This window comes from Ictalurus furcatus, chromosome 9 (genome assembly GCF_023375685.1).
Source record: "Ictalurus furcatus strain D&B chromosome 9, Billie_1.0, whole genome shotgun sequence".
Taxonomy (NCBI): domain Eukaryota; kingdom Metazoa; phylum Chordata; class Actinopteri; order Siluriformes; family Ictaluridae; genus Ictalurus; species Ictalurus furcatus.
The window spans coordinates 2,916,106-2,935,286 of NC_071263.1; the positions used below are offsets into that span (position 1 = coordinate 2,916,106).

The following is a 19,181-nucleotide window of genomic DNA, read 5'->3' on the forward strand; positions in this document are numbered from 1 at the left end:
GATACGGGGAAGCGTTCGCGCTATTCGCACCTACGCTGCTGCTAATATTGAAAAAATGGAGTATGACAGAAGGAGAGAGAGAGAGAGAGAGAGAGACACACACACAGAGCAGGAACATACAGTGTAGATCAAATGCGCTGAAGATCTGTCTCGTCTTCTCGTACGGATCCCCTGCTGATAACTTCCTCCCCATGAGAGACACAAACTGCTCCAAAGGGACCCCTTTGAGAGAGACAGAGAGAGACGGAGAGACAGAAGCCAGGTTTATTACAGAGCTCTCCTCACAAGTGCCTGTACTTCCTTTACATGGCAGTCTGAATCTGAAGGCACTGTGTTTAAAGGAGTAATACGTCTCCCTCTTGCCTGCAGGGTAGTCATTTTTTCTCCGAGTGCTGCTATTGAGATGAAAAAGCTAGACCGCGGGGTTCTAGACGGCGTTTTTCGGGGGGGGGGGGGGAACACCGAGCGTACGCGAGGCTTCGCGGAGCTCTTCGGGGGTGGGCTGCTTTGACAGTATGAGATTGGAGACGTTTTGGGATGGAGGGTGATTAATTAACAGATACGAGTCTAGACGAGACGCGTCCCGATGTATCATCATTCGTGATATTAAAAAAAAAAAAAAAAAAAATTTTTTTTTTTTTAAGAAAACGACATATTCATTAACATGACAAAAACACTTTCTACCTGGAAGCTGAATGATAAAAACTGAACATTCGGTGGGGAAAGAAAAATAACACGCATCTGCGAGAGATGTGTAAGGATTATCTAATGACTGATAAAAACCCATCCTTTCCCGGCCTGTGCTGCTTCCGACGCTGAGAGAATTAGGGCAGCCGTAGCCTCGGGAGGTTTAAAGGACATCACAGAGGGAAGTGGATATCACTACCCTCATCGTGAAGATTTCTAATGCATGAATATTTGAGGAAATAACGAGCAATTAAAAAAAATTAAAATCAAACAGTGGTGTATCTATTCGGCAAAAGCTCGCCGTATGTTTATACTAGTGTTTCTTCAAAACATGAAAGAGAGAAATCTGTGTGGACTTCTTTAAAAAAATAATAAAATCCATCTCTCTTTCTGTGTTGAGGAGAAAGCCAACGGACTTCTGATTGCCATTCCCTCAGATGCAGAGCCCATCCGTCACAGCGAGGTGTCAGCTGGGTGGTCTCAGCTCCTCGCCTTTTCTCCCCATCCCCATATCTCCTCTCCTCTCCTCTCCTCTACCCTCCTCAGCGCGATCCCTCTATTCTCCTCTGCAGCGTGACTCAACAGCCAGCCTGTCACTTCGCATACGTAGGAAACATGATAAATGACGTGCGACGAGGTCTGTTAAAATTGCACGCGGGCGCGTTCGCGCTGCTCTTCTCTCTGTAGTCCGGCACGTTGGATTTGAAATGAAACCGTGGCCGTGAGGTTAAAGTGCAGGATGTCGGCTTCCCTTTGGGTAAACCCCGCTCTGACCTTTCGATAAAGGAAGGGTTCAAACTTACACAAAAGTCTCCGAGGGTTGTTTTTTTCCGGCTCTGCACGACAACCTACGATCTCACCCGAAGCCTTTTCTGTAAATCGCTGCCTCGAACCACGCCCACTTCTTCACAGACGTCACACAGAACGTACGCGCGTGGTTTAGGACGTAGCATTACTTTCTGTCGTCCGTAAACATGAGCTAAACTTCACCGTGTACCGGTATCCGATGACCATAAACGCTTCCTCACCACTATATGATGTCGTTCTGACATCCCTTAGGCTCCGCCCACCAACGATGGACAACGGAATCGTTCCGGAATGCTGAAATAGGACAACGTTGTCTGGAATGTCGAACGCTATCTTTAAACAATGTGTTTCGTTTTACACCACAGCGCTGTTGGATTCCGGATTTCCGGAAGGAGTCTCCAGTGTCAGCGCTTTGTAACAGTAGAGCTGTAACGAACTTTTTTTCACGGATGGATATAAATGCCTAAAAAGTACAACAAGTCGTTCTATAATAAATATTTGAGCATATTTGCTGCGGTATAACGGGAATAAATCACCCTGTGAACGAGACGTCGTTATTATTACGTTATATATACACATAAATACAAAAGCAAGCACTAATAATGGTTTGTCTGATCCGCTTTTTTTTTTTTTATATCTTTCAGTATAAAATATGCATAAATATGCGAACAGGTGTGTAATGCAGTGCGGTGGACGTCTCTGATCATTCGCATTCGGCATCCATCCTCGTCCCTGCGCCTTCGCGGTGCAGGTTTGACGAGGTGCACGCCGTCGTTTGATGCTTGAACGTAAACAACATTTTATGGATGTCGCTGACGCTGTTGATGAGTCTTGAATATAAATGAGAGGAGTCTTTTTTTTTTTTCCTCCTTCCGGATCTTTCAGAGAGACATACGCAGAGCTGGTGATCTAATCAGCTGCTGTGTTTTCGGTAAAGCCGGCCGTTCGTTGAGTCCCTGAGCGGCCGGGCGGCTGTTTAAACAAAAGCCACGCTAAACGACTCCGTCTGTAAGATAAAATTCGTTCATTTAAAGGGGAAATATTCGGAGGCCCAGCGTCTTGAAGTGGGAACGTTTTCACTACTGGATTTACGGTCTGATGATGTCACGCGACCGGCTCTTCTTTCGGGTCCACCGACAATATAGGTCACTTTGTACAGTAGGTGTAGGTTTACTGAATGTTGCTCTGCGCAATGTATTGGCACCCCTTTACTCTGTCTATCGAAGTGAAAAGAGCACAGCCGAACACACCCTGCTGAAAAATAAACCAACAGAAACCCTCGTAGAATTTGTAATGGTTTTAATGGTTATAATCTGAAGTGTATTGGTTTTAACGGAAACTGTACAGGTCCATTTGGGTCTCTAATGGTAATTTGTTGCTTTCTATTGCTGGTAGGTTATGTCTAGTGGTTACCGTTAAGGACCTACGTACCTCTTAGTACCTCTTGATACGTATTGGAAATCATTTGGCAATGGTTTTAATGGTTAACAGCTGATGGTTTGTAATGGAATTTGTTTACTGAATATGATTAATAATGAATTACATCTGTTATTATACATTGGGTTTAATCGTATTTTTCGGTGACGCATCGTTTGTGTTCGGATGCTCCTCCTGCCTGTCAGTTTATAGACGCGCTACTTTACGGGCCACTTAAGATCCTGGGGGCGGAGCTTCGTGAACACAGGCGGGGAAACGTTCAAATGTCGGCCTTACTTAAACTTTAAAGAGCTAATTTTAAAAAAAAAACAGACCAATCTTACCTAATGCACCTTTAATCGGTCCGTACAGGATTCCGCAGAGCTTTTTTGTGATTGTCGCGGCCTAAAAATATCAGATTTCCCTGCGGAATTTTTTTCCGAATTTGCGATGCATGCGGAATATTTTGTGGGGGTTTTTTTCTTTCTTCAGCAAACGACTTGAATTGTACGAAATTGTTTTGCGCGGTCTTTCGCGGTGATGTTTGTTAGTAAATGAGACCGTTTAACTGTACTCATGTTCGACGCACGTGAATCGGAGAGGTGATTTTTCAAAAATTATTTAGAAAAATCACGATCTCCTCCGAAGACTGCGGCGTTTCCTCGATTTCGCCTTCATTTCTGCGACCGCGAAATCCTGGAGGGACTGCGTAGGAACATTTTATTTACGGACCCGTGTGTCAGCGCTGTAACCTTCCCCACAAGTCATCTGCTATGACGTAAGAGACGACGGGAACGGAGTGGTTTCGTGGACGTTTCTCGGCGAGTAAATAGAAACCGGTCGACGGTGTCAAGGTGTAAGGGGAAGAAAACACTCTGGAATGAAAACGATCGACTTTGTAGAGATCTTTGTAGCTCTACTCCATCACCCCCACCCTGTTGTCGATTCGTTTCCTGGAACTACACGACGCAGAGTGTTTTATTCCTAATTTATCAGACTGATTACCTGATCGTCCTTGCCTTAGTGTAAAAAAAGTGGACCGTTTCTTAAACCAGTGTTGACGCTGAGGCGTTTAAAACCCCAGCAACAACAACGAGACAGCTTTATTAAAACTTCAGTGCCTCTCGTGTACCGTTTATTACCCGAATAGAGAAAAGGAAAGTGAGATAAAGGAAAGGAGTGAGTGGGCTAGTGAGAGACGGCGTTGTGGAATGGCTCAGACGCCTCTATTCAAGTGGTCTCTATTCTCTAAGAAAGTCTGCCGGAGGGAACCTGCTGCTCGGTCTCGCCAATCCTTCCCCATTACGACCAGAAACCCACTCCTTCCTGCCTTACTGCCATCGCTAATTTAGTAATCACATGAAATTCAGAAGAGGGGCAATTTAATACGCTGCTTGCTCTGAGGAAGATTTAACGCTGGAGTATTTCATCACGGCGAGCGAGCCACTTTAACTAATTTATCTTGCGCTTTCCTGTGGGGCAGTATACAAAAGCAATTTGCTCGTGGCGTAAAACAAGAGACAAATTGCTTACTAATCTAGGTCTTCAACCGTTTAATGTCTCGCCTTAAAAACCGGCTTTGCCAACCTTCTTTTCTTCGGCGTCGCTGCCTGTCAAATGGTATGTTTCACGAAATTTATTTATTTTGATTTTTTTTGTGAGGGGTCCTTTCATTCGTGGCAACGTGTAAAAAAGGATTACACGAAATCAAATCAAGCTTTCGTTTCCCTTTAGTGGTAGGTATAAAGCGCTGTTTTCTCTGCCGAAATCAGGAGGAAATTTCACGTATCACGCTCGGGCTCGGCTGGAGATGAGTCATCTCGGTGAGTTATGATGAAAACAGTAACATCCATCGCCTGAAGCCACTGAAACACGGATGTTCGTCAAAACCGGTATAGCAATATAATAATGTTCAATATGTTTCGTTCCTGTAGCTCCAAAAGCACGCACACTCACACACACTCACGTTCACCTGTAATCTCACGTGACCTGTACATCATACCTGGGCAGGTTGGCACAGCACCAGCTTCCATCAGCATACTTGTTTCTGACTGCAATTTTTAAATAAAAAGAAAGAGAGAGAGAGAGAGAGAAATCTATTTAAAATAAAAAGGCACATAAAAAATATGTATTCTAGGCCTCAAATCCTTGAAAGATTAACACACAATGGTTTTATTAAAATAAATAAATAAATAAATAAATAAAATGATACAACCCAGCACGTGCTGGGTGTCAGATTATAATCTACACAATGTCGCACTCTAGCGGCTGTAGCAGGATTTACCTTCGAAGGTTTATAACCGAACAGCATGACAACAGCGACCTTAACGTCCTCTCTGGACAAATAGCCTTTCTTTTCCACATCACACTGATCAAAAACCTGAACACAGAGACAATAAACAATAAGTAACCGTAAGAAGGAAAAAAAAACCCACTTTATAACAGTGAGGAATCTATAAAGATTGCGGTTATAACGGGTTTAGAGCCCGGATAGCTCAGTCGGTAGAGCATCAGACTTTTAATCTGAGGGTCCAGGGTTCAAGTCCCTGTTCGGGCGGTTAAACTTTTCACGTTCTTTATATAATAATATTCATTTTTAATTTTTAAACTGACATAGAGTCGTCGGCAATACAAAAAATACAAGCGGCTTGCAATAACCAGGTAAGTTTGCAATGTACTTCTTATACTTATTAATAATTATCCAGAAGCTAAGCTGCTACTACACGCTTCGCCTGTTTGTAAACATCTTACCGAAACAAACCTCTTCCTGTCAACTGCTGCCATTTTTCTATCCTCATTCCTGCAAAACGCAGCGCCGCTACGAACAGACATTTCTATTTCGAACTTCTAAAGCTATAAGCAGACTTGCTATAGCTGTCTGTTTCGGGGGGAGGAAAAACAGGTTAACGTTAGGTTTTTAAAAGTTTCCATAGTAACGAGAGCCTCCAACGGGCACCGCTCGCGCCTGAATCTCAAACCGAAGCTTCAAAACTACATTAGCGCACTACCTAGGGCGTACAATCATCGGGTTGTAGTGCACTATGTATCCAATCAAACCTCGAATGTGATTCGTCCAATGTCGTATGACGTAATTACGTAATGACGTCCCAAATCGCTCACGGAAAACAAAAAAAAAATTACATTTATGTACTTTTCTCGTGAGACCGATTCAGAAAGTATCATCTAAATACCCTTTAAAATGTTTTGTATTACTGCTGCATGATATTAAATAAGAAAGACAGTTATTTTTTAAAAGATTTCCATGGTAACGGACATTTTAAACGATAGCGGAGCGCCAACTGACACCGAATCTAAAATGGCGGCCCGCTCACTACATTAGTGCACTACTTAGCGTATGAAACAATGGATGATACACACTGCGTAGTGCACTATGTAGCCAATCAGGAGCCGATTGTGATTCGTCCAGTAAAAGTGTGACGTTATTTTTTTTTTGGTACCGAGAAAAGTCAGCTTACGTGAAGTTAGCTACAAGGAAGTTACGACACACACGAGGTAATAAAAGTCATATTGGAAGTAGGTTTGTGTAAATCATATTTGTTTTATTTATTAAATATCAAATCTGCTTCAATTTGTATTTAAAAGTCATATCTGGAAATCTGGATTCTGGATTCATCAAGCTTTATCTATCACATTTTTTTAAGCATGAATTTTTTTTATTTATTATTTTATTGGCACGATACGATAAAATTACAATATTTGTATATTCTATGATTATTATTATTTTCTTATTTCTATCACTGTTGTTATTTCATCATTTCATTTCAGAGCTGCAACGGACATTTTAAATATATGAAACGAGGTCTATAAATACGATTGGGGGCTTTTATTTTGATATTTTTACTCTGTCTCTACAGTGCATTCCCAGATGTTTTCTACAATGTGCACTGGACTTTAAATCACAAATGAATGATGCAAAGTGATTCATTTCAGATTTCTAATCGATAAAGTGTTATATAGTGCTATATATTGTGCATTTGCATTATCACCTCAGTGGCATTATTATTTTCTTTTTATTATTATTATTTTCTTGTTAAACGATTCATCTGAACAATCCTGCCAGAGTAAGTCACAGTTGTCGTTTAACTAAGTTACTGAACATTTTATGTATTTTAAAGTTTAGAAAGTGATTCATCATTCAGTACAGAATTTATATTGTAAGGCTAGCTAAACGCGTTATTTAGCTTTATCAGTGTTAGCCAGCTAGCTAACAGTAAATGCAGTACACAGTAGCTCGAAGCAGTTATATATTATTAGTAAACTAATCATATCCGAACCCTTAATGGCTTCTTATTGGAGATATAGTGCACTAAATAAGGTGTAAAAACTTATATAAACACTTGCAGTGAGACAAGCGAGACCGTGTTTATAAGTGGTGTGGTTTTCGAATGAGTGACTCTTCGATTCGGTTCTTTTAGGTGACCATTAGGGAGTCGACTCGCATTTCTGAAGAGCCGGTTCTTTTTTTTCTTTTCTTTTTTTAATTTGGAAACAAACACAAGACAAATAGATCTTGTGATCTTGCCCTCGTGTTAACACACACACACACACACACACACACACACACACACATACACACACAGTACAACCGTAATAAATAATAATCCAGTGAATCGTATCAACATCTGAATCGTTTAGAGTCGGTTCAGGTTAAGATGTATGTTCGACTCAGTACATAGTGTATTGAGAAGGTAAACGGTATTACAAACGGTAGTATGTACAAACGAATGAATATTTTTGTTGCCAGACTATTTTTAAGTCTTCATCCAATGGAGCTGCTCCTGTAATTAAGTTAGTATCTGATCTTCTGTAGTATAATACATCATCACATTTGTAGACATATACATTAGAACAGCTTCGGATTTTCTTCATCACAGGATTACCTAATAATAGTACTAACTGGCCTCCAACTAATTGTGTAATGAGGTCTTTTAAAAGGTTACAGAACTTGTTCATGTGATTCTGTTATTTTACATTCTACGTTGACTGTATAATATAATATATAAACTACTTCTTGCTTCCACTGTCGAACAGAATGGAGAGCCAACACGGCAAGTGGACGCTGTCTGACAGTGACGACGATGAGGATAATAATAACGTCGTACCTCCGACACCACCGAAAGACATAAAGAAACCCTTAAAGAACATCAAGGCTGATCCAGAGCCCAAAGCCAGCCTGGTTAATACACTGTTCAAGCCCAAATCTGAGCCCAGAAAAGACAGTGACGTGAAGCTTGAGACAGAAAAACCGCCCGTCCTTGCCACGGGCTCCGAAGCTCGACAAGCCGTACACGTCTATCAGAATAACCCGGTGAAAAACGACAGCGGCCCTTCTCCGGCGCTGAAACGGAAGAGAGAAACAGATGAGGGAGGCTGGAACCTCTCCAGCAGTAGTGACGATGACGGAGCTCCCTCGTCAGCCCCCAAAGACAAACCGAAACCCAAAGCGCCGACTTCGAGTCCTCCGAGGAAGAAGCCCGAGAGGAGTCGGCCCCCGAGCCCACACGGTGATCATTATTATAAAGAGGAACCCAGTGATTTCTTCGAGGCCAGCTTAAACACCATGAACGACACATACCGCTTTTATTTAAACAAAGTCACGGGGATAGAAAAGAAGTACAACACTGGAGCTTTGCACATTAAAGGTAATGAATACACATTAATATTCGTATATATTATGTATATATTAATATATATGTATATATTAATATAAACCACTTTTGTTGTATACTGTATGTGTATTACAGCTGCGCCTGGGTACATTCATTCACTTTTCCCTCTTCTTTCCCTGAATAGAAATACTTTCCCCCATGTTTGGCACGCTAAAGGAATCCGTTCAGGTACTTTTCTTTTGTTCATGTCGCTCACACCGACTCGAGACGTAACGATGACGCGGTATGATAAACACGATGACCGCACAACACAAAATCATTCGATTTCATTTAAAACACTACAGCTGGCGTGCGTCATTCGATCACTTTAGCACTTTCAGCTTTCTTTTTTCTTTCTTTCTGTCTTCACAGTTTAACTACTGCTTTGATATTCCATGGATGGTGCAACAATATCCTCCTGAGTTTAGGTAAGGATAAGGATAATGTATATTACATGATGTTCACTGGGGAGGGTTTAAAAACAGATTAAAGCCATGTATTCTATATTATATAAATCTCTGCGCCGGGACTGTTTTCTGCCTCAGTTATAATTCACACGGATAAATATAAAAGTCCTTTATTAACACTTATTTTCTGTAAATTACCCTTTCATTTCAAATCTGTGTTGAAATACTGTGTAATGTCTGTGTGTTAGTTGCTCCTAATGGCCATCTTATTTCTGGAATGTAGACAGAATATATATATATAAATTTATTTTATAGTATTTATGCATTATTTTTATGGATGCATAAAAAGCACCCAATTAAATTACAGTCCTAAATTAATAATATATATTCTGGTCTGTGTGTATTGGGTTCTTTTCCGTTTTGGACAAACAGTTGTGTAAAGTTTTAGTCTGAAGTTTATATTTGTAACACTCAGTTTGTGGATTTTATTTTAAATAAACAAAAAAATGGTACTGAAAGTTTGCCCCGCCCCCAACCGATTAATCGAAAATACATAAATAAATAAATAATCGGCCAACTAATCGATTATGAAAATAATCGTTAGTCGCAGCTCTAATATTTAGGTGTGAGCTTAACTTATAATAATAAAAAGACATTTTTTTTGTAATGTATTTACAAATTTTTTAAAGATATAGTAACAAAGATTACAAGCTGCTTTTAAAATAATCGAACCTCATATTAGTTGATTATAAATCATTTATCACTGAATGTTAAATTGAGCTTAGCTAAAGTTAGCAGTGATGAATTATTTATTTATTTAAATTAGTTTTGAACTCGCTCGAATGCGTTATATCCTGTGCCGACAAAGGTGCCGAGCCATATGATTTTTTTTTTTTTTAAAGAAAAAGAGGTTGTTTTTTTTTTATTATTGAACAGTCACAAGAAATAAGAATTTAATGAGGAAGAAAATGAACCAATCAGCTCCTCCGATCCTCAGAATAGTGTATCAACGTGAAGAATACATCACAGTGTGGATATCGTATCATCGTTTTACCGAGCCCCAGAGCTAAATGATCGTCACGATCAGCATTTTATCCAGTAACGTTTATCCAACGCTCACATCTAGAAAGAAGACATTTTATTGAGGTTAAAGGTGTGTGATCTCATCGCAGTGTCATTAGCATTAGTCACTAAAGGCTTTATCCAGATTGTGATATTTCACAGATATATTTCTGTACGTTTGCTCTTTTTGGTTTTGTTTTTAGGAATAATCCTGTAACTATCGTGCACGGAGAGAAGCGAGAGTCGAAAGCTCGCCTCATCCAGCAGGCTCAGCCCTACAGCCATATTCGCTTCTGTCAGGTTCGGCTTTTAAACTCTTTTAACCCGGCGCTGTTTGGATTTGCTCTAAATCCATGATGGACTGTAGAACTGTGAAAGGTGTAATGAGTTTTCTCTCCACTAGGGGGATGTGTACAGCTTTAGAACAGGTTTGGAATGGTGTGTTTTAATCTTTTTTTTTCTAATAAAGGTTTTTCTCTGGTTAATCATAATACATCATTTTTTATAGCGCTTGTTAGTGATGGCACCGATACCAGTAAAAAAACAAAGGTGGATCAGAGAAAACACATCAGAAATCGGATCCGGTAACAAACAAGCAAAGACTGGAACTGAATTTGGAAAATAGAGCCTTCCTGATGTCTGAATTTTGGGAGAAAACATCATTTGAGATTAACAGTAGCTGAACAAAGCGCTCAAACCATTCAGAGCTTTAAATGCAGGACTTTTGCAGCCGGTTCGGAAATCGAACATAGCTGGGACAAGACTGGGTCGAATAACACGTGTGTTGCGCGTTGAGTTCAGTCTAATTAAACTGTTTGTTTTTAAACAGGCCAAGCTGGATATCGCCTTCGGGACTCATCACACGTAAGTATCTCTCCGCGAATACGTTCACATAAATATCAACATATCTTCACGTTAGAATCAGGTTCAGCAGCAAACCTTCGATCCTTTCGTTCGTTGCCTAGTCTGATTTTATTTCACCATTAACCTTCTATTTACCAGTCCCTCCCTCCAGGATTTTGTGACCGCAGGAATGAACCCAAAATCAAGGAAACTCCAAAATATTCGCAGGAGCGTGCAATTTTTCAAAATTACCGCAGATTTGAGCCGAGACGAAAGCCCATTCGGCCAAAGCCCTCTTTGATTCACGTGCATTGAACATGAGTACAGCTAATAGGTCTCATTTACCAACAAACATCACTGCGAAAGAACGCGCAAAACTATTTTGTGCGATGGCGATTTCGCCAGTTCGAGTAGTTTTCCGCCAAAAAATATATATATCAAATTTTTTTAAAAAGTCGCAGCAAAATCAAGCATTTTTGGCCGCAACGATCACAAACAAACTCCGCGAAATCTTGTACGGACTGATTTACAAATAAAATGATTAATAAATGCGCTTTGTTTTATCTGAAAGATAATTAGTTCTTCCTTTGTGAAGCACAATGTCCACGAGCCGAAAATATCGCATTATTAATACATTTGCGTCAAACGAAGTCATACAAAAGTATTCACTCGTATTCTATTATTTCCTCATCTACAAAAAGATTATTTTGCAAGGCAGCGTAACAAATGATATTAAAACTTTCCTGCTAACGTGACGGTTCTGTTTTCTGTTGTTCAGCGAATTCGAATGCAGATTGTGTGCGCAGCCACTTTGTTGCTATGGTTTGTTTCTAAATTTAGACAGAAACGCATGAGAGCCCAAAGCAGAAAAGAACAAGCGCTTATCGGTGTAAAGGATAAACACAACAGATGGATGAATTAAGTCACATGTACAGTTAAAATATGCCTAAGTCGAAAACCTGAAGTACATGCGCTAACCGCTTTCCTGCGTGTCATAGTGATTCGTGTGTCATTTACAAACGACTCGACTCTTCCTTTTTTTTTTTTCCTTTTTTTAAAATCTGATCCGAGTCAAACGATCCGATTCACCGAAAAGAGCCGAATCCCCAGCGCTAGCGTGAAGATGTCACTGTGCGTGTCTATCCATGATCACTTTATACACCTTTCGTTAACTTTATTGACTTTTATTAACGATTACGCATGTTTTTGAACGAGCTGTTGCTATAGAAACGACAATAGCGTGTTAATGTAAAACTGGGATTTGCAGCTGCACTTCCGTCCTAGAAAACGAATCAACACCTTCTGACCAATCACAATCCAGAATTCAACAGCAAGGGTAAGAAGAATGTGTTTAACCTCTGAATAGAGGGTTGATCGACTGTTCCCCACACCGCGGTCCGACTGAACGGCAGCGAGTTTAAACCGCACGTTGAACGCCGAATTGTAACAAAGCTCGTTCCCAGTTCACCGTGTGTTAAAGGGTCAACATGTTTTATTCAGGAGCAAGTGAGTGGGAGGAAGCGTGGGAGATGCGAGCAGGCTTTATTCCCCTCTGAAGTCGGAAACGTAATGCTGCCGGACAACAAATTAAATTACAGATGTGGCTCTATCTTTATTAATAACGTTCTGTGTAGCGTCTTGCTTCAAAATGTTTAAACGGTAAATATACTTTAAAAAAAAAGTAATTAAATAGTTGGCAAACAAATAGGATAAACATATAGGACATGATAAATATGTGCATATATATATATATATATATATATATATATATATATATATATATATATATATATATATATATATATATATATATATATATACACACACACACACACACACACATACATACATACATAAATTAATAAATATATGTAAATAAATAAACAAAAAAAGCGTATTCTTGTTGCTCTCTGCTCTGATTGGTTCTAGTAAGGGGTTCACAGTGTATGTTTGCTTTACCCAGTAGCTCATAGGGGGCGCTTCTGAGCAATTTTTTTTTTTTAAACCCCAAATACGGAAATGGGACGCTGCGAACGTACCATTGTGGGACAGGAAGCTGGTTTCAGAACCGAAAAGGTTTGTCGTTTTTTTGGGGAAGAAACGGCTCGTTATCGGGTTTGTTAACCGTTTTAATGAAAATCGTTTAATGACGATGTATCCTGTGGTATTTGATGCTTGAAAAAAAAAGTGCATGCGGAAGTGTGAAAGGTGTGCTCCGTTTCCAGGAAGATGATGCTCTTGTGGTACGAGGAAGGCTTTAGAGTCATCGTCCTGACGTCAAACCTCATCCAGGCTGACTGGTACCAGAAGACACAAGGGTAACACACACACACACACACACACACACACTTATACAAATTTAGAAATGTAGCATCTGTTTTGTTTGGAGGTTTTTTTTTAGCCCTCGATCTCTTCAGAAGTTCTTTTGTAATCTGATTATGTAAAGCCACATTATATAAAGCCTGTCTGACAGTTTTAACGTTCGGTCGTTATTTATTTTTTCTGGTCAGTTGCCATGACAACACGGCGAGCAGATGCTTTGTGGAAATTGAAATGAAGCTGATTTATTCCAAATAGGTTTTAATAGAGTAGAACTGAGCTTTTTGTGTGTATCTGCATTAACCAGTCTCACTCCGGACACACACTGTCCACAAACTGCCACTTATCCGCACTGGTGTGCATTCTCACACGCTCGTGATTATAATTAGTTGTTTGTGTGTGGTTTTTATTTATTTATTTGACTGTTTGTTTCTGATGTGTGTAAGAAAATCACACGTTGCACGACTTGCCTTGTAAAGCAAGAGCGCATGAAAAGATGACTGTAGCTTCAGAACAGACCGATTACTGATTACAGCTGTGTGTCTGGATGAATCGCAGGGATTCCCTTAATCGTATAGACGCAGCGTGTGTGTGTGTGTGTGTGTGTGTGTGTGTCTCAGTCGAAACATTTAGCAGTAAAAGCTCTCATGACCATCTCCTACAGAAGGTAGGCTGTTTATATTGGCCCTCGAGAGATTTATTCCTTACGCCAGACCAACAACAACAACAATAATAAGTAATACCAATGCTAATAATTATTATAATTGTATTATAAAGGTATAAGTTAAAGGTACAAAAGCCTGATAGTGGCTAAAATGTATATTATTTAATTGTTTAGAATTTAAATGAATGTTTTGTTGCGTTTTAAATAATCAGAAAACGAGATTTTTTTTTCCTACATAATAAATAATAATTATTATAATAACAGGTTAAAGGTTTATCAGCCTAATAGCAGATTAATAACCTGATTACGTTTGTTTAATAGTGAAATAAAGATGATTTATTTACACTATATTATTTAGAAATTAAATGACGGTTTTGTTGCATTTTAAATAAACATTTAAAAAAAAAATTCTTTATGAGCATAATACGAGATAATAAAGAACGAGTTGCATTTTTTTTTTTTTTTTAAATAATAAATTAAGCACGACGTAAATAAAATTTTTCTAGAGGAATCCGGACACTTCTTAAACGCTGGAACACTTAACTGCGTTACAAAATGGAGATTGTGTTGGAAAATGACATCTGCGATAAACAACGCAAAACGTTACGGATATAAATACAAGCCTTTCCAGAATAAATACACAAGACGTGCTAATTTTATTCAAGCTCGTCAATATCACAGCCGATATTTTGAATAATTGTTTAAAGAAGCCAAAATGTGACGACAGTAATCAGGGCCAGGTGTGGTACTGGAATAATAAATAAAATAAATATTTATTATTGTTGACTGAAGCCCGTTCATAAAGAGATTCAGTTGAGTTACATCGCTAGCTAAACGAATCTGGATTTGTAGTGTTGATTATGAACGTGTTGCGAATCTTCTCCTCCTCCTCATCCTCTCCATGTCCTGACATCTCTCTCTCTCTCTCGAGTGCCATATTTCCTTCATCTCTCAGACATCGTACACAAAGAGGTACAAGGGCCCTCATTAACGTCCTGCTGTTCCCTCGTCAGACTGCGTCTAATCCCGCGCGTCCTTTCATTATTCCTGCCTTGTTCCCTCGCTCATTGTTATTCATGTAGCCGTCGACTCGTCTTTCAGGTCCTCGGTGGGGAAAAACGCTTTTCTGATTTTTTTTTTTCATTAATGCTGATTAGTGATGAAACCAGTCGGCATTTTTTCGTTGTTGTAATGTAATTTCTCTAAAATATGGCGGCTTTATTTCTCGTTGTTCGGTACCGTTACCACCGTAACCGTTCAATACCACCGCCACTCAGTACCGTAACCGTTCAATACCACCACCACTCAGTACCGTCACCACCGTAACCGTTCAATACCACCGCCACTCAGTACCGTAACCGTTCAATACCACCACCACTCAGTACCGTCACCACCGTAACCGTTCAATACTACCGCCACTCAGTACCGTAACCGCTCAATACCATAACCGCTCAATACCACTGCCGTCAGCTCAGCACACCGGCTCTTATGTAACGCTGTTTTTCTTTTTACAGCTCAAACTGTGTTGTCTGTCATCATTTCCTCTGATGTTTCAGGTGACTTTTCTCAAGCAGATCCAGCCTTCCTTTCCTTTTTCTTTCTTTCCTCCTAACCTTCTTTCCTTCCTTCGTTCTTTCCTCCGATTTTCGCTCAGCAGTGGTTGCAGTTGAGGTTAATCTTAATCTCACTTTCCTGCTCTTGCATCATCATTAAATCACCGGTTTTCATCTCGGTTTCCAGCTTTTATCTCAGAACGAGATGAAAAAAGCAATCTCCACAGTAATAAAAGGCAGTTTTCTGTACTTCATCCTGACATACGATAAACGTACAAGAAACTAACCCACCCTTACTTCGCTTTTAGTGCTGCATGACAATGGCTTAAACAGTAATCACAAATTATTTACTCATTAGCTGTCATAAACAACTCGTCATTTCCATGTTTAGCCAATTTAGGAGCATTTTATTGTGTTCTCTTATGAAACTCGAGTGATTTTATTTTAATAAATAGTTTAATAAACAGTAAAGCTGTCCAACATTTCACTTGAATGTTTAAATAAATAAACTCTTTATCCAGTGAATAGTCTGTACACTTCCTGTTAGCCACTCGCCGTGTGTGAGATGAGGCGTCTCACTTCGTCTCGTGTCATAACTTGACTAACTGTCTTCCTGTGATTTTTTTAATCAGGACACATCCTCCTTCATCACAGGGGAGAAGCGCGTTACGCACCGTGTGCTGCTTTAGTGCACTGTTTAATTCTGCTCTCGCTATATTAAAGGTGCCATTTGTTATGTTTACAAGTTTCTCATCATTTTAATGATAATTTACAGACATTCAGTGTGATTGGTAACATTAATGTGCACTGGAGTTGTTGTTTTTTTTTTTAAATGTACAGCGATTCTCAGCTTTCCTTTAGAGGGAATGAACAAAGCAACCGCTTCAGCTGAGTGGGCAACATCACTCAGTTAGGGAAACGTCTGTCTTTCCTTCCTTCCTTCTTTTTTTTTTTTATTTCCCCTTTCCCTCCTTTCATCTGTCCTTCCTTCTGTCTTTCTTTTCTTCCTTCCTCCCTTTCACCCTTCCTTCCATCTTTCTTTTCGTCTGTCTTTCCTTCGTTCCTTCTCGTGGTTTCCGCCCCTGTCTTTTTTCTCTTTCTTTTTTCTATCTTTCTATCACGCTTTTACTCTTTCTTTCGTTCCTTCTCTTTCCTCTTTCCCTCCTCCATTCCTTCCTCCTTTCTTTCTTTTCTTCCTCCCTCCCTTCCATCTTTCTTTTTGTCTGACTTTTTTTCCTTCCTTCTTTCTCAGTTTCCGCCCTTCTGTCTTTCTTTCTTCCTTCTAACTTTCTATCATGCGTTTACTCTTTCTTTCTTTCATTCCTTCTTTCTTTCCTTCATTTTTCTTTCCTCTTTCCCTCCTCCGTTCTTTCGTTTGTAGCTTCCTTCTGTCTTTCTTTTCTTCCTTCCTCTTTCTATCACGCTTTTCCTCCATCTTTCTTTCTATCCTTCCTTCTGTCCTTACTCCCTTCCATCTTATTTTCCTTCTGTCCCTTTCGTTCATTCCTTCCTTATTTGTTCGTTTATTTTAAGGATGCAGCTTGGCATAATAACTGCAGATACTTCCGTGGTAACACATATCCTCTGTTTCTTTCATTCTTACTTTTTCATTCCACCTTCTTCTGACTTTCTTTCCATCGTTCCTTATTTCTTTCCCTTCTTTCTCTCTTTCTTTCAAGGAAGTCACCTAGCACGATAACTGCAGATATTTCCCTGATGATAAACCTCCTCTCTGCATCTCCCCCAGACTGTGGATGAGCCCTCTGTACCCACGGTTACCAGAAGGAAGCCCCGAGACGGCCGGCGAGTCTCCTACACACTTCAAACGAGACCTTCTGGAGTATCTGAACGCGTACCGAGCCCCGGAGCTGGCCGAGTGGATCGAGCGCATCAAAGAACACGACCTGTCAGAAACCAGGTGAGGCCGAACGCTGTTCTTCAGCCTGGACGTGAAACCCTCAGCACGGCCGTCTGTACTCATCGACTCTTCCTTGCAGGATCTACCTTATTGGTTCCACACCGGGAAGGTTTCAGGGATCCAACATGGAGAAGTGGGGTCACTTAAAGTTGAGGAAGGTATGTGAGACTTGAGATAATCCCATGAGGAGGAGAATTCTGACTTATTTCACTGTACTGAAGAAAAAATACTCCCCAGACTTGGCGTAAAAGAAGTCCCTGTTATAATATAGCGGGAAGTTGTTGAGTTCAGTTAATAAACCTTAATTAGAGACACATTTTTATTGAGTGATTTAATGAATTTTTAGGCAAATGTGTTTGTAAATGAAGCCCATTAGAGGCTAATTTACTAGATTTGCAGTTTAACCTTTCCAAATTGCACTTATGAGATCTTTGCAGGGGATTTTTTTTATTGTTGATGTGATGGAATTCAGGACAGAGGAGTTTACGCTGCGTTTACGTTGTGCCAGCCCTATATGTTTTTGAAGTTGTATTTGTTCCATATGTTTCTAATCAAAGTTTCCTGTCCAGTTGCTGAGCGAACACGCACATCCAGAGCAGAACGCCGAGAAGTGGCCCGTGATTGGTCAGTTCTCCAGCATCGGCTCTATGGGCCTGGATAAGACCAAGTGGCTCTCGGCGGAGTTCCAGCGTACGCTGACGACGTTAGGCAAGAGCGGGAAACCGTTAACCGTCCCAGAGACACCACTCCTGCTGGTAAGTGTTTTCGAAGACCTCGCCAACACGGGCGCGATTAATAGAGCCGTTCCTGCCTTTTAGCTCTCTCTTGATTAAGGTCCGTGTGCCTGGAGAGACGTTAAGATGAACGCAGAACATTTCCTCCTCCTAACCCCATTAGGATAAATGGGCACTTTGTTTGCCCTGACGACTTCATTAGAGCAGTCGGGCGGAACTCCACGCAATGAGATGGCAGATTTATTTACGTTCACAGCAAAGTGCTGCACCAAATGAAATAACTGCTCCTTTTGAATCTCGTTGCAGGGGTTGTTTTATTCCCTCATCTAATGACACACCTGGTAAAGGCTCAGCAATCTGCAAAATGTCTAAAACACCCACACACACACACACACACAGAGCACAGATTTGTGGAGTTGTTTACTATCGCACAGATTTGCTTCTGTCGTTTCTGACATCTCTAAAAATGGAGAAAAAGCATTAGTTTGGTTTGGTGTCTGAAACGTATCTTCTTTAGCTTTCACTGGAACTACACAGCTAATGGGCAAGTAAAGGAAGCTTATAGCTACCAGTTTAGCATGATGCACTGTTATCCAAAAAAAAGGAGAGGAAAAACAATTTTATTACACTCAGCTCCATCATAGAGGCGTGGCCTACAGTTTGAAGGCGGAGTTACACAATCACTATGTATGTTTCATTTTAAAAACAGATTTACTCTGTTGTTTTATGAAATTGTGTGGCGTTACCGAGTCGAACCGTGTTTTGAAGCACAAACTGAAGCTAAACTTGTAGCTATGTGTTGCTTTTATTTTTTTATTATTTTTTTTTCTTCACTTTTTACGACTAAACCTACTTTGTAACGATATTCCATTCCTACGGCAACGATTCGATATTTGACGGTACCTCTGAATCTGCTACAACGTGGTACGATACAATAGGATACAATTTGCTTTATAAGGCATGATTCAGTATGTGTTGATGCCACTGAATCTGCTATGATACGATTCGATTTGATTCATAAGGCAACGATTCAGTATTTAACAATACCTCTGAATCTGCTACGATATAAAACGTTACGATTCGGTACATAAGGTAACAATTC

General features: G+C 40.1%; 2 protein-coding genes and 1 non-coding gene across 5 annotated transcripts in view; 2 read left to right on the forward strand and 1 right to left on the reverse strand.

The window, feature by feature from the left end:
- Positions 1-6,159, reverse strand: part of efcab11 (EF-hand calcium binding domain 11) — a 49,783-nt gene extending 43,624 nt beyond the window's left edge. Inside the window, exons 1-4 of the mRNA XM_053632706.1 lie at positions 5,662-6,159; positions 5,195-5,290; positions 4,883-4,961; positions 121-222 (exon numbers count right to left, since the gene is read on the reverse strand). Of these exons, the coding sequence (XP_053488681.1) occupies positions 121-222; positions 4,883-4,961; positions 5,195-5,290; positions 5,662-5,742 (358 nt within the window). The 5' untranslated portion in view covers positions 5,743-6,159. The remainder of the gene's footprint in view (positions 1-120; positions 223-4,882; positions 4,962-5,194; positions 5,291-5,661) is intronic.
- tdp1 (tyrosyl-DNA phosphodiesterase 1) overlaps positions 5,352-19,181 on the forward strand; it is a 32,376-nt gene continuing 18,546 nt past the window's right edge. For 2 of the 3 annotated variants that reach the window (XR_008386754.1, XM_053632697.1), the window contains exons 1-10: positions 6,411-6,992; positions 7,963-8,573; positions 8,725-8,768; positions 8,952-9,007; positions 10,252-10,348; positions 10,878-10,912; positions 13,117-13,209; positions 17,175-17,345; positions 17,425-17,503; positions 17,915-18,100. Coding sequence is in view for 2 of the 3 variants with exons in the window: in XM_053632697.1 (XP_053488672.1) it covers positions 7,964-8,573; positions 8,725-8,768; positions 8,952-9,007; positions 10,252-10,348; positions 10,878-10,912; positions 13,117-13,209; positions 17,175-17,345; positions 17,425-17,503; positions 17,915-18,100 (1,371 nt within the window). In the remaining variant the exon portion in view is untranslated. Of the gene's footprint in view, positions 5,572-6,410; positions 6,993-7,962; positions 8,574-8,724; positions 8,769-8,951; positions 9,008-10,251; positions 10,349-10,877; positions 10,913-13,116; positions 13,210-17,174; positions 17,346-17,424; positions 17,504-17,914; positions 18,101-19,181 lie in introns of those variants that run through there. The other variant, XM_053632698.1, reaches the window with a different exon arrangement.
- On the forward strand, positions 5,395-5,467 carry trnak-uuu (transfer RNA lysine (anticodon UUU)). Its single transcript has one exon. It is a non-coding gene; the product is annotated as a tRNA-Lys (tRNA).